The sequence below is a fragment of the Trichosurus vulpecula genome, chromosome 1 (genome assembly GCF_011100635.1).
Source record: "Trichosurus vulpecula isolate mTriVul1 chromosome 1, mTriVul1.pri, whole genome shotgun sequence".
Taxonomy (NCBI): domain Eukaryota; kingdom Metazoa; phylum Chordata; class Mammalia; order Diprotodontia; family Phalangeridae; genus Trichosurus; species Trichosurus vulpecula.
Window position 1 is genome coordinate 16,473,380 of NC_050573.1, and position 21,051 is coordinate 16,494,430.

Consider the following 21,051-nt stretch of genomic DNA (forward strand, 5'->3'; position numbering starts at 1 on the left):
CTGTAGGAGTGTGTAGTGCTTCCGTTATCAGCAGTACTGTGTTAGAGAAGACTAGACTAATATAAAGCTTATTATTAAGCCCTTTGAAGCTGTCTTTCCCACCTGACCAGATCAAGAGTGAACTTATTAGAGGCTGGAGTCCAAGCCTCCAGTGCCTCCTGTGTGTTATCTAACAGAGCTCCTTGAGGAGGAACTGTCTTACTTTCCTATTTGTATACCCAGCGCTTACCACCTCCATCAACACTTCATCCATTCATTCACAAGCTCAGGCGTTCCTGACCTCAAGGCCCGCACTCTCCACTGTACCATGTAGAGACTCCCCTGAAGAGATCAATTCTACCCGAAGATTAGGGAGATGGGAAAATGAGCAAAGGAAGAAGATAAAGGGGATTATTTTAATTTAGTAAGAAAAAAATTCCTACAAGTATGTATTGAGTGGATAAGATTGGAAAAATTCCCCTCTCTTGCTCCATGAGGCTTTTACAAGTTTTCTATGCATACATACATTTTTAAAGGGATCTTTTAGCCTTTATGGACAGTTATCTTAAATCTGTTTTTAAAGCAATAGAACTTTTAAAAAATCAATGTGCATCCTTCAGAAATATTTTCCCAGGAACATAAAGTTTACCACCAACCCAAAAGGAAATTTAAGAACGTCCCTTTGTCTAGCGATGGCAATGTTAGAATCTGAAAGATTCATAAAAGGCCAAGTTTTTCTGAGCTGAAACCAACCACAGGGCTTAGAGAAATGGGACACAGTCACCTTAAAGAATCCAAAACACATAAGATTTATTGAAAACTATGACATATAGACAGACCAGATTTTCGTTTGAAATAAAACGGCCAACAACTTCCAGTATTTCCCTGGTAGTATATTGTTCTTGTCACCAGTTATTAACAAAGCCCTAGGTTCCAGAACCAAATGAACAAATGAAGCTTGTGCATCAACATTCATCTGCAATACCTCTCACTTTTCACCCCCCTTTTTAAGGATGGAAAGCAATTCTTTCTTGTCATCAACCAAGTTTGTGAGAATTGGCCTCACTTGTTTCGTAGTAATCAAAACCCCTTCACCTTATGTCAGAACTGGCAGAAAATCTACATTTGCTTCGTAGAGATCCCTTTTTCAGGTAAAAGTCCCCTCTTCACAATTCCAACATTCACCGACTCCTGGTCCATGCTGCAGGATCCAGATGAAGTAAAATATACAAGGAACCTCAAAGGCCTTTCAAAAAGCAGAAGCCTGATGCTACAAAAGGAAAAAAAAAGCCAAGGCAGAATGAGGGCTGAGGGGATGGCCCAGAGGAGTCAGCACCAAAGGGGATGAAGAAGGAACAATGTCTGCTACCAATATAAGCAAGAGGATGAGAGCCCAAAGAGGAACATGAAATACTTACTTTTCTGCAGAAATAAACAGGTCTGAGAGTCACAACCGCCCTTGCTCCCAGTACCCTGAGGTGAGCCTCGCCAGGACTGTGACACTGTCCTCTGCAAGCACACTCTTACCTTGACTAGGAGGAGCCATTACCGCATGTTCTGCCCTCTCTCACGCCAGAAGCAACCCTGACTTCTGGGGAACCCCGTTAGTGGTCTTGCTACCCCCTAGACTACTCTGCACTCCACCCATCTTTTCGGCTACATCACTTACAAGTTGGTCCCAGGAAAGAATGACATTGAGGCTGGAGCTGGCCAGTTCCCGTGACTGAGAAATGTCAACCAGCCTCTGAGAGAGGAACGAGAAGGGGCACATTTCTAAGGACACTTTACATTCAGCTCCAAGTCCAAGAATAAGAAATGATTAGCTGGTTTCCATCTGGCTTCAATACTGGTTTGAAATGTGAATAGCTTTTTCCTGTATAGACATTAAACAGTTTAAATATTAAACATTACATTTATTTTTCCTGACTATACAGGCAGAAATTGTGAAAGCCAAAGCAACAGAGACAAGAGCAGAAGCAGACCCAGTGGCAGGCAGGCCTTCCCAAGGCCAGGGACTTCAGCAAAAGCTTCAACAGGGCCAGGGAACTGAGTTCTAGAATGCACTCTACCGGACACAAAGCGGTTTTTTCCTATCTGAATGATCAGGCTGCTAAAAGGGAGAACCCGGAAGAGCGTTCTGCCCAGTCAGTCCCAACCCATGGCATGGAAAGACCCCCGCACGGGATTTTTTGGTAGCCAAGGGACTGAAGACCTAATCCATATGGCATCTCAAGTTAACTGCTACCTGGGCCAGCTCCTCCTGAGAGAACCAGACCCTCGATTTCAATGTCTCCAGATGCAGAAGCTCAGATGGTTCCCTAATTGCAGGAGAATTATCAAGTGTGAGGTTGTTGTAATAGGCAGAGCACCAAGCCAATGGGCTAGTTCTATACATCCCAACAAACACCCTTTGCCAACTGAGAACATCAATAAACACCTCTGGCTAAAGCAACTGTACTTTTTCAGATGCCATCAACTCTGGATTTAGTGGAATGAAAACACTTTCTCAGGACTGCCTAAAGGTTATCGTTCTATGGCCAAATTCACACGAGCGATACTCTCAACCATCAAAGTTCAACTCAAAGCACCATCCAACACCAAGTAGGCTGGAAATATCACTGAAACACCAAGCTTTATCAATTAGGTACAGCAAACTGAGGCAGAATGGCAGCACAAAGTGTCAGGCCCCTTTAGAACGGCAGAGCACTCCAGTGAGTGGACCTGAGCAGCGTGCACAAGCTCCCAACCCCCCCACACTCTTCTTCACCAAGAGGCTCACACAAAACATTTTACCTTCTTTCCACTAATAGAAACGGATGTAAACTGAACTCCTTTCTGCCAAAACTGAATCTGTGTCTTAACAGACAAACCCTCCTCTCCTGATTTGTTTTCTGAACATCCTCCCAAAGTCTTTTAACATTCAGAAGATGATACAGTGGGTGACTCCGACACCCTGACATCCAACTCCTCTAACTCTTTCCCACAGGCAGTGATCTGACATTCCCAATTAGCCTCCTAGAAGACTGAAGCTTCCTTGGTAAGATGCTGAATCCGGTAAGAAGCTGCCCAAATCAAGATTTTTTTTATAAATCACAGGTAGAGATATTATACCCCACATTTGATACAACTTTCAAGTCCTTAGGCTAAGAGGGTTATACAACCAACAAAAGAGCCTTCAAGAATTTGACCCAAGTTGTAAAAGTGGTTTTCTAAAGTTCCATCTCTTCCTCTGTGCAGCCAGCTGTGTCCAGGCTACTGTAGAGAGGGACGCCTATTTGTCGGGGCTCAGAAAAGAGCTCAGTCTGTTGGCGGAAGGCAGGGCCAGCTCCCGTGTGCTTTCTCTGGTCCCTTCCAGGATGTTCTTCATAGTTCTTAGCACAAGGTGAAGGCTTTGGCTTATCAGGAAGGAGTTCTGGGAGAGGTTTCCAGAGCACCAACTCCATGGAAGGACGGCTCCTAAGAAATGAAATGTAGTTTTTAATTAAAGCTCATGACAAATGGAGTCACAGGACATGTGCTAATGTTTGCTACCTGTGCCTTAAGCCTGAAGATTGAACTGCTTTGAAAGAGGGAATGGCTGGCTACGATAATCTATTGAGAAGCATTTATTAAGTATACCTGTGTGCCAGCCACAACGGGGGCTGGGAATACAAAGACAAAAACGAAAGAGTCTCTGCCTTCGAGGAGCTGACTTTCTATCAGGGAAGACAACACATATGAGTATCCAGAGAATAAATACAAAATAAAAACAAGGTGGTCAACTATGAGATGGTCTTGGGGGGTTTGGAGGGTTCAGGAGAGGCTGCACATATGAAGTACCTGGGGAGAGACAGCTCACAAAGGGAAGGAGGATGATAACGTGAGTTGTGGAAAGAGACCAATAGAGAGGCCTAGTACTTGCCCACTTAGATTTTTAAAAGGCACATCAAAGAAGATGGAGGAAAAGGAAGCAAATAGAGAACAAATACAACAGAGAAGCACAATCCTGTAGGAATAAGCAAGGGGCTAAGAATGAGCTGAATCTGGGCAAGTAAAGCCAATGAAGGACCAGTTTTAAAATTTCATTTATCTTTAATTTATAGAAATTATTTTAATATTACATATATTTTATATATTGGAGGCAATGAAGACTGACAACAGATAGAAGACTGCTGCTGTTTGTTGTTGTTAAGTCTTGGCTGACTCTCCATGACCCCATTTGGGGTTTTCTTGGCAAACATACTGAAGTGGTTTGCCATTTCCTTCTCTAGCTCATTTTACAGATGAGGAAAGTAATGTAAACAGGGTGAAGTGACTTGCCTAGGATCACACAGCTAGTAAGTGTCTGAGGCTAGATTTGAACTCGGAAGATGAGCCTTCTGGACTCGAGGCCTAGTGCTCTGTGCGCTATGGCACCACCTAGTGGCCCAAGATAGAAGGCCGAGCTACACAATTCCTCCTTTACCCTGGAAAGAACAAATCAAGACGCTAACAGGGTACTCCTATCCTACTTGGGTAAGAGAGCCCTTAGCCAGCCCTGTCATAAACAAGTGACTGGCCCAATGAAGGAACTAGCAGAAGGGAGGACCCAGCCAGGTTCACTGATGTTCAAACAAAGGTACTATATCACCACAGAAGGGTAACCCTCCCCCCAAAGGGAAGAGAATTCAGTAAACTTGACTTCGAACCCTGGCCAAATTCTAGAATGGAATATTAAAGAGATGTTTTAGTGACCATTGAGAAGGAGACAGCAGTGATCATGATGAACCATCCACTGATGGTCATGCCTTATCGTCTGTTTATTTTGACATGGTTCCTAAAGAGGCACAGCAGGGCCCTGGGTGAAACAATTAATAGTTTATTTTAGGAATGTGTTTGATAAACTACTATTTTTATAGAAAAGATGGAGAAACGTAGGCTACATAATTCAGAGAAAGGCTCACACCCCCAACGTAGCTATTAATGTTCCAGGGTTACCTTCACTGGAGATCTCCGGCAGAGTACCCAGGACTGTTAGGTCCTGCACTGCACTTACAACAATGACTGAGAATAAAGGTTCAGACAACCTGCACATCAAATTATAGGAGGGACACCAATGGAAGATCTCAGCTCTCCAGCTCTAAACCACAATAAATATAACCAGATTAGCACTTGGATTTAAGCAATCAACAAGATGGCAGAAGAGGCAGCTGTCTGTCTAAAGATCTGGGGCTCAATGAGTCAACCGTGTGTTACCACAAAGGAGCTAATGAGACTTTGAATGTAGGAGAAACCTCGGATCCTGGAAGAAGGCCTGGTTGGGTCTGGTGCTGTGCTTTTCTACCATGAGAATAAAGATTTATGGGATGCTAGGGTTAGGCAAGGCCAAAGGGACAGAGAAAGGGAACCACAAAATTCTCTGCTCCCAACTGGAGTGGACCAACCTGACATTAAAATGAAAAGGGGAATTCACAGTGAGTTGAGGTGACCTGCCTGGGTTGCCCAGCCAGGGCTCAGAGTCCAAGCTGTCCTAACTCTGAGGGTGAGGCTGGCTTTCTAGCCACAATACTGGGCTTCCTCTTGAGGGACCATTACAAACATCGATTACGCTACTACGGAGTGTGTCTCCAAATCCTTAGGTTTTTCCAGCTAGGAGTGGGCAGCTGCTGGCCCCTGTACTCCAGACACCCAGACTGCTGGACGGTTTGTGTGGTCTGTCTAGGTGTCTGTGCTGTCAGTGTGTGCCTCTAGCAGCTCCTTAATATTCCCCCCCCCCCCCCGCCCCTGCCCCCTTCTTTATCTGGAGAAGGTCACCCAAGCCTGTTAGAAGTGTGAGCCAAGATGATGGAGAAGACTACAGTGAGCTCCACCCAAAAAAGTCTCTTCCAAACATATCTAAACACAACAGGCCAAATTCTCATCAGGAAATACAAGGGAAAAAAATAAAATCACAGCAGGCTATTTTCCCAGCTAAGGTCAGCAGAGGGAGACAGAGGGGTCTGTGGACACCTGTACAGGATTTAGCCAGGAAAATACTTGAAGAAGGCATTCCAGCACCAGGAGGGTGAGAAGCGTCTCAGATACAGCACAAAGGGACTTAGATGTCTGCAGAAATGGGTCCCGCCAGGTGGTCTGCTACTCACTACCAAGTTCCAAGCGACAGGCCTGGGGTGGACTCAAGATAGGACCTGGAGCTAGGGAGGTGCTTCCAGGGTGGAGAGGTCAGTCACTAGTGCTAGACTGTGTATTGAACAAGAAGCTAGCTCCAAAGTAAGACCAGGAGCAGAGTGGGGTCTCAGTTCAGCCTCCAGCCCAGTCAGAAGCCTGCAGTGTAATAACCAGGACAGGAATCCCAAACCAAGGGGGAAGCCTGCAGTTTTGTCCCTCTAAAGGAGCAGAGCTTCCCAGCTGGCTGACGGTGGCAGAGGCCAACAGGAATCTACTGAAATTCTGGAGCGAGCCCACAGGCCTGATGCTCAGACCCAAACCCAGATCAGTAACTTGTAGAGCTCAGACCAGGGTGCTGTGATAAGACTGCCCTGGATCAGCCCACTTTGAGAGCACGGAAAGCTTGCAGGTCCCCAACTTGAGCTGTCCCTGACAGTCTGAAATAGCATAACCCCATGAAAGTAAGAGCAGGATCAGGCCAGACCTTCCCTCCAGAACTGTGCAGACTTGGCTCTAAAGTCTTAAGTCAGGAAATAGGCTGGAAGAATAAGCAAACAAACAAAAGAATCTTGCCATAAAAAGCTACTATGGTGACAGGGATGCTTAAGAAACAAAATGACTCCAAAACATCTATAAAGCCTCAAAGAAAAACACAGGGGGGAAAATGGACCTTAATGAACTTCCAATCATTCCTGATAAAAACACCAGAGCTGTGCAGACACTATGAAGTTCAAACACAAGAATCAAGAGAAACATAAAAAGGTAAACTTGAACAATTAAGAGACTAAACCAGGATAAAGTGCTTACATTCTCACATAAGCAGGTGATACATGTGTTCCTTCTGAAATATCAGAGGTCATATAGGGTCTATTTAGACAGAAGACCTCCGAGTGGCTCTGTTAGACTTTAGAAGAAGGGAAAAGGAGAAGAGGAGAACACTGGGGGAAAAGGGAAGAAGTGGAAAATTACCTTGAATAATTGGATTGCAAATAGTCTATACAAACAAGGAAGAAGGGCTGGGGGAGTGGAAGACACTTGAACCTCACTTTTACCTAACCTGGTCGTATAGTATATGATAAGTGTGATGTATAGGGATAATTTCAGAGAAACCTGGGAAGACTTGTATGAACTGATGCAGAGAAGCAAGCAGAATTAGAATGTATACAATGACAATAGAATTGTAAAGACAAGCAACTATGAAAGACTTAAGATTTCTGATCAATGTAATTACTCATGATTCTAGAGACCTAATCATGACACACAGCACCCACCTCCTTACAGAGAAGTCAGATACTCAGAGAACAAAATGAGACATATTTTGGGGGACATGGCCAATGCCAAAATTTGTTTTGCTTGACTAGTATTTGGTTGCAACAAGGGTTTTATTTTTCATTCTTTTTCAATGATAGTGAAGGGAGAGAGGGTACATTTTTGCTGATTGAAAAAAAAATTTAATTTTAAAAATTATCTTTGCAGAAGGCACAAAGGAGGTAAGGACAAATTTCATCCTTGTCAGAACTATTTTATCTATAAAGTAACATAAATAAAATTCTATGAAAAGTGTAAGAAACTGACAGAGACAGTTTATTTTGGAAATAATGTTTCCTGCTATTACTGAAGGACGAAAGTACACTGAATCAATCACTCAATCGATAAGCACTTATCAAGGACCTACTACTGGCAGGTGTTGTACTGTATGTTCGAAATACTAACAGGGACCAACTCAGGAGAGCTGTTCTCTTCTAATGGGAGGAGAAGTTACCATGTGCATGCAATACATGCTAGAACGCATCGTGTTTTGGTTTTTGACCTGGGCGTAGGATAGCTTTTATATTGGGATTATGTGTACACAGTAACTTCCAAGTAACTAGAAGTAGAAAAGCTGCCAAAAGGACAAGAGAGACAACAGCTCTCCTGAACAGCATCTGCCACCCAAAAGGGAATACTTACTAACAACCAAGAGGCAAACTGAGTAACTGTTACTCAGGCCCAGGTACTGGGCTCAACAAGGCTACAGTGAAATCTCTGAAAGCTGAAGGCCATTCTGACAGCCAGCCCAGGCTGCAAGACCCAGACTGAGAGGCAAATGGAAGCCTGGAAAGTGAACTTACATGGACTCAATTATTTTCTTCGTAAGGACTTCATCAAACCCACTCTTCAGGCCCGTCTTCAGAGTATCTGATAGAACAAGACTGGGCAGGTCACTGATGCGTCTGTCAGCTTCAACTTCTTCATCTTCATCGATTATCCTGAATAAATCAAGGAAACAGAAGAGAAAAAGAAACGGCTATTTCATTACCACTGAGAATCGGCAACACCAGGAAAAGGGTTAGGAAAAGCAATAAATGGGAGCAGCTAGGTGGTACAGTGGATAGAGCCCTGGAGGCAGGGGAATCTGAGTCCAAATCCAGCCTCAGATACTTACTAGCTGTGTGACCCTGGGCAAGTCACTTAACTCTGATTGCCTCAAAAGAAAGAAAATAAATAAATAAATGATATAGCCTATAGCTATTATGATGTACAAGAAAGACCCATGGGAGGGAAAAGGTGGCATACACACAAAAACATTAGGGAGAGAGAATTTGGAACTCAAAATTCTAAAATCGAATGTTAAAAACTGTATTTACAAGTAATTGGGGGAAAAATAAAATATTAATTTTTTAAATTAATGTTTTAGAAAGTTTAGTAAAAAAAAATGCTATTTGACTGCAAACTCTGTGTACCCCTCAGAGTTCCTTATATATTGTAGGGATAAAACACTTTTTGCTGATTAAATGCAGAAAGTAAACAGCAAGTCACAGCATCTTAGCTTAGCTTTAAAGAATGAAAGTGTACTTCCTATTTCTTAAGCTCTTAGAAGTCTGCAAAGTAGGAACAAGCCCCCACGACTCAGCAGAGCCTGGGCCAGGCCAGACCAGACCTCTTTACCTGTCTTCAATCTCCTGAAGCTTCCTTCGGGCAGCCTCGCACTGCTGCTCTCCTGTGGTCTGATCCATTTCCTCACAGAGAATATCGAACATGCCTGATGAAGAGAGGCCACCACGGCACTCATTTGCCCCAGGACCTTCTGTGCCCTGATGGGCGCACAGGAGCCAATCACCAGGACTGGCACAGAGCACAGCTTCTGTCAGCCTTTTCTTCCTTAGGGGACAACTAGAAAAACAAATAAATACCATGACATTTTAAAGCTTGTTACAAATAAAAGAGAAACTCCTCAGATTTGAAACAAACAGGAGAAATCCCTTGTCAACATTAGGACGAGGTGAAAAACAGTACAACATCTTCTGTTATTCTGACACCCTTTGTATGATGCTTCATTCTACAAGGCCAGGCAAGAGCACCTGCCTTTTTAATCACGGGGCCACTTTTGCCAAGCGGCCACAAAAAAACACATTTGGCATCAAGAATCCCAGGCAGGCTGGGCCCCAGGCTGGCCCGGAGTGTTGACCTATGCTTACGATTTTCCCACTCTAGACAGGGCCTCTGCTGGTGAACCCGGATGACTGACCCTCACCTTCTCCTGAAGCTGTCTCTGGGCAGCTCTCAGAGGCAGGAGCTTTTTCTGATATCAAGCCTCAAAGTTCCCCCGATGCTCTGGTCTCTGCCTTGTCAGCTTTGTAGAATAAGTCTTGCATGTGAGAGCCTTTCAATTATTTGAAAACAGTCACCATGCTCTCCTGACACTTCTCCAGACTGCAAAGCCCCGATTCCTTCAACTGACTGTCCTATGGCATGGACTGAAGGCCTCTCTCATTCTAGGCACCCTCCTCTCTGGACACATTCCATCTTATACACACAATATCCTTAGACTATGGTGTCCCAAACAGGATGCACTATTTGAGAGATTAGTCTGGCCAGGACAGAGTACAGATGGACCATAGCCTCTGCCTCATTCCTAGAAACCCTGCCCTTCTTAATGCAGCCCAAGATTACATCAGATTGGCTTTTTGGGCTGCCACCTCATACCATGGACTCTGTAGTTACGTACTCCAGTGTAAGTTGGTATATTTCCCTCTACTGAATTTCATTTTATTAGATTCAGCCCCATGTTCGTGTCCCTGCTAACGTGACAAGCATGCCATCTCTACCTTTGTCCTAGGGCCCAGCACAGCCCCTGGGGTTCTCCACCTGAGAAGCCTTCCCCATGGGAGGAGCCACTCTACCAGCTCTGAATACATCACCCCTATTGTCCTCTAGCCCAGAGCTCTCGTTTTCTCCACAACGATAGTAGAGAATACTTTGTCAGACACTTAAGTAAAAGCTAGGAAAATTCTATCTACAGCAATCCCCTCACTGACCAAGTTGGTAACCCTATCACAAAGGAAATAAGGCTTGTGTCTTACTGACGTGGCTTAAGGCAAGCATCCAAGTGGGGTGTGCTAATTTGGGACAAGGGCATGCACCTGCACACAGTTAGCTAACAAGGCTCTCTTTGCCCTGTCCCGTTGTCGTCGTCGTCGTCGTCCCCCTCCCTCACCCTCTCATAGAAGTAGAGTACAGTACGAAAGCCTGTGCCCACCCTGCTGAAAAGGAAGACAAAAGATTACCATTTGGGCTTATACGGTGGGCACCTAATTTTGGAGGGGTCACATTTTTTCTGCCTTAGGGCCCATTTCCTTTACAACCTAAAAGAATCCTCCTGTCTCTGTCTTGGGCCAAGACATCCCAGGGTGGGACACGATGTCCTGTTAGTAGAGCTCCCTACTCTAGGGGCTTCCTATCTCACAGTCCGTCACCTAGGCACAGACCAGCACGGCTAGTGCCCATTCTTAAAAGACCCAGGGTCAGCCCTCTGGCCAGGCACACACGTTCTTGGCTTGTATCACTGCCCTGGTCCTAGGCCTAATGATACTGACAAATAGCATCGTCTTTCTAGGGAAAATTCCTGCTTTTTAACCAAGACTGAGCAGGCTGGCAGAAAAGACAATGGCAAGCACCACTCAGGGCCTGAGCACATCTGGCAGGGAAGACTTTCTTACCTAGATCATCAAGGTGGCTCTAGATCAAAATCTGGAAGTGCTGAGTTCAGGTCCTAGCATGAGGCCTTACTAGCTGAGTGACTGGAGAGGAGGGCAAGAGGGTACTAACCCTCTCTCGAGCTCAGGAGCCTCACTGGTGCCATAAAGATAACAATAGCTCCTCTCTTCCAAGGCTGTCTTTGCAAAGCCTAATACTATTTTGCTCCTAGCCTAGTTACTGGGTCATCAGGGCCAGCAGCACCTTTATTTTAGAGATGAAGAAACCAAAGCAGAGAACTGTTAAGTGACTCACCCAGGGGCACATAACTAGTAAGGGTCTGAGGCAGAATTTGAATCCATTCTCCTGATTCCTGTCCAGTTATCTGTCACTACACCCCACCGCCTGGTTTGGGAAAGGAATATAGGTTTATTTTTCATGCCTAGCTGCAACCTAACAGGAAGCTGACCACTAGGCTTAAAGCCTGTCTAGGCAGCATGAGGAAGTGGCTAGACTGCTGGGCCTGGCATCAGGAAAACCCTGGTTAGTCCTTCACCTTCTCAGCTGTGCTGTGGGGTTAAGTCAGAGAGGTGAATACAGCCTGATGCTAAACAGAGCCCCTCACAACATGGCTTTGAACTGTACTCCTGCAATTTTGTGATCCCTCTAAATCAGAAAAGCTACAATGATCTTTTTCACAAAGATGATACAAGGCTGAGAAATTCTTATGAAGCTAGCACAAAGAGCAAAGACTAGAGGTCCGCCTGAGTTCCAGGGGCCATTACTTTAGTTCTATGACTCAGTTTCTTCACCTGTAAAATGAGGGGGTTAGGCTATTTAGAAAGGACATCACAACTCTTTCCAGCTGTAAAGTTCTCTGACCAAGAATCTCAAGTAGAGGCCTATCTATCAATGCAGTAAGCCAGGGAAAAAGCCAATTTAAATAAACGTTCAGTTGCAGAAATGAAGAGAGACTCACCTGTCATCTTCCTCTTCTCGCTTGTGTTTCTTTCTGTATCGGACTGAAAGTCTGGCAATAGAAGAAAAGTTCGTGAATTGGGAAAAATTCTCTTAGTTAAATAATCTTTCATATATTGCAGCTTTTCACTGAATATTTGGACTCTTTCAGGAAAGAGGGCATCTACATACAAGGTTAAAAAAGGTTTCAAACATCCTACGTTGTTTTCTATTTGGGACTGCTCATGTTCCTTCCCTTCCTGTGGCCTGAGACATGCATTTACTCCATCTGTCTCTGCATTATTGTGAAGATCACCATGGGTCACCAGGGGCTGTGGGTCAACCCACAAGCATTTATCCAGGTCCCAGTCTGAGGAAGGCGCTAATGAGGGGCTCTGCCCTCAAAGAACTTACAGTCTAATGGGGGGATAGGAGGAGGTTAGAAAAAGCTAAATCAAATAGCTCCAAGTGCTCCTTCCTCCTCCACTGCCCTCATCCCAGTCAGCCTGTTTCAACAATCCTGCTAGCAGCTTCTGTGGGGGTGTAAGATCCACCCACAGCCAGCACCCAGAAAGCTGCCGACAGCACAGGTTCTTTTGATCTGCTTAACTAAGGAAAGCAAGGTGAAGGGGTTGACAAACCTACTTTAATTCAGCATACAAATATCATTCATTTAGTTCAGAGGAAAAAGCCAGCACCCTGAACTTCAGAACAAAATACAAACAAGTTACAAACATCAACAGACAGACCTTGTCTGAGTCAAATCCCAATACATAGTTTACCAGGGTTCAACAAAGTCTCAGCATCCGGGTTTACAAGCTGGAGGGCTCCTTAGCTACAGCTGCCTGGAGTCTCCTCATCAACACCATCTCAAGGGCCCTGCACAAATGGCTCTGTCCTCCCTTCTTATAGGGCTTCAGACGTCATCAAACATTGTCTGAATGACCAGAGCTTAGGTTGCTATGATTGGCTCTTGAGTTAGCCCCTCCCCTTAGGACCCTGGGAGGTTCACATCCACATATATTAGGTTAATACCTAGTAGGGCATGGCTCTGGAGTTAGCACCTCTCCTTAGCCAGCCCCACCTTGGGCCCCACCTTAGTTGACTAAGGTTTTACACCTAATAGCGGTTTGGGCCTGGGGCTTAGCACCTAGTAAGACTCAATCAAAGACACTGAATTAATCAAAGGCCAAAACTCTTCAAGGGCACTTCTTGAACTAAGTGCTAAGGAGCCCATTTTGCTTACCTACACACAGCCCTGGATTGTACTTATCTAATCAACCAACGCACAGTGAACATATGAGTATATGTGGGATGCAAAGGCAGCAAGGTGGTGCAGTAGATAGAGAGCTGGGCCTGGAGTCAGGAAGACCCAAGTTCAAATCTACCCTCAGATGCTCACTAGCTGTGTGATCCTGGGCAAAAATAGTAGGTTTGCTAAATGCTTTATAACTAGTAGCTCATTTTATCATCACAACAACCCTGGGAGGTAATCCACATTTCATAGAATAGGAAACTGACGACCTCTACCTCAGCGCGCTCATCTGTAAAATGGGGGATAATCACGGCACCTACCTCCCAGGGTTGCTGTAATGATAAAATGAGATATTTATAAAAAGCACTTTGCAAACCTTAGGGCACTCTGTAAATGCTAGGTACTCTTATTATCTCTTCCCCAATAAATTCTGAGGGCAGTAACTATCACTTTCCACCTTTGTATCTGTCCATCTGCCTAATACTTAGTGTCTTACATGGCAGATGCTTCATCACTATTTGCTGATTATCAGAATTCTGAGAGATCCCAGGAGGGCCAGAGGACTTCTAGGGGAGGAAAAGATGCAGTGGGACATCAAGGAAGATGTTCTGGAAGGAGAACCAGACCTGGGCTTGGAAGAAAACCACACCCAGGAGGAAGGTCCATTCCAGGAATGAGAAGGAGCGAGGTCGAAGGCAGGAGCAAAGGTCTGGAAACAATGAATGGTCCAGTTTGACTGAAGCAGGGGAAGTCAAGTATTGTGAAATGGGCCTTGAATGCCAGGCCAGGCCAAGAAGCTTATATTCTCTGTATAAGTAGGAGGAAACCACTGAAAATTTTGATTAGGGGAGTGACCCAGTCAGTCCTAAGAAACAATTCCCACTTTGAGCAGAATAGAACACTCTGATCCTTACTACCTGACCCCCTGGGACCTCAGACAAGTCACTGTCCTTGTCTGTCACATACGGAGGCGGCACTAGGTGACTTCGAAAGTCCCTGGTCACTTTAAAGCTCATGGCCTTCTAATCCCAAGGGAGACCAGATACAGAAAAGAGACAGGAAGAGACCTATATAAAAGGGAACAAGAAGAGAGTTGAAGGAGAGTCCAGCAGAGAGTGGCTGCCCCAGTGAGAAAGGACGGGAGCAGGATGAGAGAAATAATGTCAGGCCACAACCCTAGGGAGGAGGTGAGAGTGAAGGGAAGACAAAGACGGAGCAGCTCAGAAGAGCATCACAGGCATCACCCGGTCGTGGGTGGCTCAGTGGAGAGAGGGCAAGGCCTGGAGTCAGGAAGACCCGAGTTCAAATGTGACCTCAGACACTTACTCGATGAGTGACTGTGGGCAAGTCACTTAAGCTCAGTCAGTCTCATCTGTAAGAGAGGGACAATACATCACTTACCTCCCTGGGCTACTGGGAGGGTCAAGTGAGATCACATCATTTGTAAAGTGTTTTACAAATGTTAAAATACTATAGAACTACTGAATAGTGTGAGGAAGGGAATTCAGGAATATCAATGTTATTCAGGTGAAGTATGTTATTTTTCCAACCCAGGTGCTAGGACTCCAATTCCAGGCCCTGAGAAGCTGTAGTATCAAGTGTGTCAGGGTGGGGGATCAGGGGTCTCCCACGGGTACAAGTCTGATGCACAGCCCATCTGTCCTCTAGGATCAAGCAAAAACAGCTCAGCCTGTGCCCTGACCCCCATCTTACACACACTAAGGTGGTACCAGTGGCCTCAGGGTCCCTGAGAGGCTGAAGAGAAGGTGAGAAATGAGGACCCCTCAAGCCAATGAAGGTGGGAGACTGGAGTCCTGAAACCCGGCCCCCACGGCCACAACAGAGTGAGGTGAGAGACCCTGGAAACTGAACCCCTTTTCCTTCCGCTGTGGGGGGATGCAGGGGGGGACAGCCTGTAAGAGTGGCTCAAGGTGAGGAGCCTGCACATAAGAGGCATGAAGGCCCTCATGCAGGGGTTAGGTGCAAGGCCACCCTTGAGTTAGGACCAAGGGGGCGAGCGGATGACAGGGGGACCTTAGGGAGAGGTACAAGAGGCAGGGCAGCGGGAATTCCATGTGGTAGAAAAGCTCCTTGTGGGCAGGGCCATTTTCTGGGCTTGATGGGCTTTCAATTCTGCCCGCCCAGGGCACTGGGCCTGGTCCACACAGAGCTCACAGCTGGATCCATTCAAATGGAGTTGAAGAGGCTGACTCTGGAAGCTCCCAGAGGGGGGCCCAGCCACAGGGGGCCCCTGCTGCTACCTCAGGGAGTGAAGGGGGAGTCTGTGCAGGAGGCAGAAGGGGAGCGGGTTAATACAAGAAAGGGTGGAGTAAAGGTGGGAGGCCAACAGGGTGGGAGGGGACGCGAGGTGGGGAGAGAACAATCTCCACCTCCCCCAGGGGATGTTAGGGGGAGGAGACAGACAGATCTTAGTGAATTTTAGCAAAACGGCGAGGGAGGCAGAGGGGGAGGGGGAACAGTCAGTGAACGAGCACTTATTAAGCGCCTACTATGCACCAGATGCCCGGTTAAAGGCGAAAGACAGTCCTGGCTCTCAAGGAACTCAGTCTAATGGGGAGGGGGGGCGACAACTCGCCAACAACTGTATACACACAAGACACAGACAGTGTAGACGGGGGATGATTGGCAGAAGGGAGGCACTAGCCGGGTGACAGACCCAGCCGGGGGTGGGGGCGGGCGGGCGCAGGAAGACCCTCGGAGACAGACAGACCACCTCTGGGGAAAGGAGGGGGGAGACCCCCAGGGCTGAAGCAAGGGGGGGACAGGAAGACTCTGGGGAGTGAGGATGGGGGCGACCCCTGGGGGCGCGAGTAAAGGCGGGGTCAGGGAGAGTCTCTAGGACATGGGAATGGGGGGACCCCCGGGGCCGGAGGATGAGAGGCAGACCACCGCTCCCAGGGGCCAAGGGGAGGGTGGAGGGGCGAGGAGACCCCCGGGACGCGGGCAGGAGGGGGCGTGAGGAAGGGGAGGGGCAGGCAGAGCTGGACCCCCCGCCGGGCCCCCCTACTCACCGGCCTCGGGGTACGGGGCTCCTCAGGCCGCCCAGGCTGGGGGCGGCGAGGCCAGAGGCGGCGGGGCCGGGGGCCCCCGGGCCCGGGAAGGGGCGACCGTGGAAGGAGGGCTGCGGCGGCGCCTGCAGGCTGAGGGGCAGCCCCGGGAAGGGCCGGCCCAGTGCGGCCATGGCGGGCGGACAGGCCGCGGCAAGAAGCGGCTCCTGCTCCTTCTCCTTCTCCTCGTCTCCCTCCTCCTCCCGGTCCTAGTCTTCCTCCGCCTCCGCCTCCACCTCCTCCTCCTTCTTTTCCTCCTCACGGGCGCGCTCCCGGCTCCGGCCCCGGCCCGACCCCGACCCCTCTGAGGCGCGCAGCGGGCACGAGCGCAGGCGCGGGCACGAGCGTAGGCGCGGCCCCGCCTCCCCCCCGCGCGCGCGTCACGACTTCTAGAAGCCTCCGCTTGGGGCTCTCCCGGGGCACGCCGGGACGCGTCGTCTCCGCAGCCGGAGCCCCGGAGGATGCTGGGAAATGTAGTCGGGACCCCGGAGCCCGAGAGGAGGTCCAGCAAGATGACCGCCGCGCACGCGCCCTGCGGCACCGGTATTAGGCTTTTCGGGCAAAGGCCGCCATAATAAAGGGAAGAACCGGAGAGTCTTCGGTCGGTGATTTCATTGGCGGAGGAGACTTCCCGACTCCGGGGAGAGCCGCGAACGAATAGTCCGGGGTCACTAAGAGGTCAAGGGATTTGGCCCCGTCACCCAGCCTGGATGGCCGGGGGCGGGTCTTGGACAAGGGGGCTGCCCGATTGTTGGCATAATAATAATAAATAATCTCGTTATCCTCTTCCCCTGTGAAAGGAGGGGACTGGACTCCGTGGCCCCTCGACCCCCCTCCAGCCTTAGGCCCATGATCTCCTGAGCCTATTAACCCTGCCAGTCTATGGGTCAGTAAGCATTTATTAGGCACCTACTATGAGAGCCAGCCAATAAGCATCTATTAAGCTCCTACCATGTGCCAGCCCCTCACTAAGCATCTGTTAAGCACCTATCATGTGCTAACATCTCTTCTTGTTCAGCTGTTTCAGTCTTTTCTGACTCCACATGACCCCCTTTTGGGGTTTTCTGGGCAAAGATACCAGAGCGGTGCCAGCCCCTCACTAAACATTTATTAAGCACCTACTGCATGACAGGTACTATGCTAAGCACCAGGGATACAAAGAAAGGCAAAAGACAGTCTCTGCTCCCAGGAAGCTCAGAGTCAAATGACATGGGGAAGGTCTGGGTTTGACCCATTACTACCTGTGATCTGGACAAGTCACTAAACTGCTCGGTGCCTCCGTTTCCTCATCTGTAAACTGGGGCTAGCAACAGCACCCACCTCACCTGGGAGAATCAAAGGAGACACCCCATGAGGCTCTGGAAATTTAAAAACATACAATTCATCAAGCTTTTTACACTCATGATCTCATTCGTTGGGGAGGGAGGAAAGGTACTATCACTGAAGTTTCTCCCACATCTCATTCCCACTCTTACAACAGCCCTGGGAGCTAGGTGTTACCATTATCCCCACTTCACAGTTGAGCAAACTGAGGCAAGCAAAGGCAAGTGATTCGCCCAAGGTCTCACTCCTCTATTAAGTGTCTGAGGCAGGATTGGAACTCAGGTCTTCCTGACCCAAGCCTTGCACCCTGAAGACGAGAACCATAATGGCCTCAAAGAAAGGGTGCTAGTCCGTTGTCATGAAGGACTACCAACATTTAACTCCTTCTCCCTTTCTCCTTGTACATGGCCTATCCTATTTCTTTTGAATATTTCTAATTCCTAGTTTTGTATTTTTTATCTCCTATGAACCGTGACCAGCCATGGTAGCTCTGGCACTCATATATTAACCGCACACAGAGGAACTTCAAGGGAGAAGCCAGAGAAATGAAGGAACCAAGAGGATGAACGTTTCCTGTCTGACTTGGGCGGAATGGGAGGTCTCAGGGAAAGGCACCCTTTTCTTCCCCACCCCAACCCTAGTGGAGGCTAAGACAAGGGAAAGAGGATAATGTGAGATAACTGAGGAGCAATGTGAGAGCCACCTGGCTGGGGGCGGGGAGAACATTTCTCCCTGAATTATGAGTTAGCAAGATTCAAGGATCCAGGTGGCTGAATTACTGGGGGGAGGAGAGAGAGATACTTCACACCTTGTCACTAGACTTGCTACCTGGTTATACAGGTTACACAGTTAGAATTTTGATCCCAAATCTATGGGTCACAATTAGGATTAACCCTAGTTCTTTAACTCCTCCACCTTTGAATTGGAATCTCCTTGAGGGCAGCGACAGTTTTACTTTTGTATTTATTTGCCTAGCTATGAGCACAATGCCTGGTATAGTATATAGTAGGTGATTAATAAATACCTGTTGATTGATTGGTACTACACCTACTTCTCATTATAATAAATGTGGGTCTGTGGGAGCCCACCTGCTTGAGTACCAGCTAAGTACCTTTTTTCCTATTGCAGGGAGATATCATGATACACCTCACAGACTCAGAACCATCCCACTTTGAGAGAACCAAGGGCTGGGTACATAATATTGTAAGTAAGATATGGAGCTGGAAGGGTCCATAAAGATCATTTTCTAATTCCCTCATTGTATAGAGGAACAAACTAAAATTCTGAGAAGTAGTGGCTCAGGGTGGCAGTCAGGATTTGTACTAAGGTCTCTGACGGTAAATCCACTTCACTTTCTGTTTCTTTAAATATTTTATTTTAATCAGCCAAGTTTCACTTTCTCTCCATCCCACCATAACCCTACCCCTTCCTTTGAGAATATAAGAAAAACAAAACCTATTACATACATGTACAGTCAATCAAAACAGATTTTCACATTGGCCATGGCCAAATAAATGTCTCATTCTGTATTCTGAGTCCTTCATTTTTCTATCAGGAGGCAGGCAGCATGTTTCATCATTCATTCTCTGGAATCCTGGTTGGTCATTATGCTGATAAGAATTCAACCCAATAGCATTCCATCCCATTTATATACCATTACTTGTTCATCCATTCCCCAATTTATGGGCATCCCCTATGGGCATCCTGTTTTCTTTGCCACCTCCCAAAGAGCTGTAAATATTCTTGTACCTCCTTAGAGTTTGTTTTGTTTAGGACTAATCTCTCCCTTAATTGAATTCCCCTTCTCCATTTCCCCTTCTCCCTTCTATTCTCTGATAAATGAAATATATTTTTGTACCCAACTCTCTGTGAGTGTATTCTTCCCTTTTTTTGACCAGTTTGGGTGAGAATGAGGTTTCTGTGTCAGCTGCTCCCCTCATCTGCTCCATCTTGTTTGTATGGATATCTACATATGTACCCTAATTACATGACATAATTTTCTGTAACCTTCCTTTCCCTTCTCCCTCCACCATGTATTTCTCTTCTTTTCTCTTTCCCTTTTTAAAATCATCAAGACATAACAGAACCAGTGTCAGGTCTTGTCTAGTTGGACTCCCTCTATGAAACCTGATGATAATAGGGTTCAGAGGGGATCCAGCCTCTATATTTGAATATAAACAGTTTATCCTTGTTTAGTTACTTATCATTATTCATTCATGTTTACCTTTTCATATTTCTATTCATTCCTGTATTTTAACTTCAAAGTTTTTCTGCAGCTCTGTTCCTTTCACCAGGAATGCTTGGAATTCCTCTATTTCATTAAAGATCCATTTCCCGCCCCCTGTGGAATCATTCCCATTTTTGCTGGGTAGTTATTCTTGGCTTTAAGCCTATTAACACACTATTAGGAGACACCCTATTTTCCAGAACTAAGGCCTAGCAAGCAAACTGGGCCCTGAGCTTGGCATAACAACAATCCTTTGTACTCACTTTCTAGATGAACACTGCTGAAACAAATGAACACAGACTTCATGGTCTCCAAGCTGGGCCAATAGGCCCAGACACGAAGTCCTGCTATGAATGGAGTTTTTGTCACTAGACAACCTTCTCTCACTTTTGATGTTGCTACACTACACTTTTGGACTCTTTATCTAGCCACAAGTATATAATTCAAGGTTTGGCCACACTAGGATGGGTTCCCACTAGGAGCAGGGCCTCGGCATATGTATCTAATTTCCCTTCTTGCTTATAAGCCAGTTCCTTCACTTTGAAATTAAACTTTTCTTTGATTCCTGACTCTCCTGTCTCTAGTTTGCCCTGTTCAGCTCTGGCCATCCGCAGGTTAGAGGCCAGTTCGGTCCAATTGACAAGCCTATATCCTTTGCCTTCTGGAATATTGTATTTCAAGCTCTCTGCTCCTTTATTGTGGTGGTTGCTAAACCATGTGTGATTCTGACTGTGACTCCTCAGTGCTTGAGTTCTTTCTGGATGTTTGAAGTATTTTTTCTTTAACTTGGAAGCTTTGAATTTTGGCTATAATTTTCTTAGGACTTGTAAGGATTTCTTTCTGTAGATGACCAGTAGATTCTTTCCATTTCTACTTTGCCCTCTCCTTCTAAGGGATCCAGGCAGTTCTCTTTTAAGATTTCTTGACATATTATATCTAGGTTCCTTTTTTTTTCCTTTTTGGCCATAGCGTTCAGATAATCTAACAAATCTTACATTTTTCCTCCTTGGCCCATTTTCCAAGTCAGTTGTTTTTACTATGAGATAATTTATATATTTTTTCAGTCTTTTGACTTTGTTTTAATATTTCTTGTTGTCTCATGAAGTCATTGGCTTCCATTTGGTCCATTCTAATTTTCAAGGCATTTGTTCTTTGGGCAA

The 21,051-nt window shown here is 46.5% G+C and overlaps 1 protein-coding gene across 1 annotated transcript; it reads right to left on the bottom strand.

The window, feature by feature from the left end:
• Positions 1-764: 764 nt before the first annotated feature.
• On the bottom strand, positions 765-16,764 carry CCDC117 (coiled-coil domain containing 117). Its single transcript, XM_036742169.1, has 5 exons — positions 16,306-16,764; positions 12,041-12,091; positions 9,034-9,258; positions 8,217-8,354; positions 765-3,435 (listed from the first exon to the last, which is right to left on the bottom strand). Exons 1-5 carry the CDS (start codon positions 16,473-16,475, stop codon positions 3,189-3,191), a joined length of 831 nt encoding a protein of 276 aa, XP_036598064.1. The 5' UTR covers positions 16,476-16,764; the 3' UTR covers positions 765-3,188.
• Between the last annotated feature and the right edge of the window lie 4,287 nt (positions 16,765-21,051).

Coding starts and splice junctions, on each gene's coding strand:
- CCDC117 (XM_036742169.1), bottom strand. CDS start 16,475: ATGGCCGCACTGGGCCGGCCCTTCCCGGGGCTGCCCCTCAGCCTGCAG. Junction 9,259..12,040: donor CGAGAAGAGGAAGATGACAG/GTGAGTCTCTCT, acceptor TTGTTTTTCTAG/TTGTCCCCTAAGGAAGAAAA. Junction 8,355..9,033: donor CTTCAGGAGATTGAAGACAG/GTAAAGAGGTCT, acceptor TGATTTATTCAG/GATAATCGATGAAGATGAAG.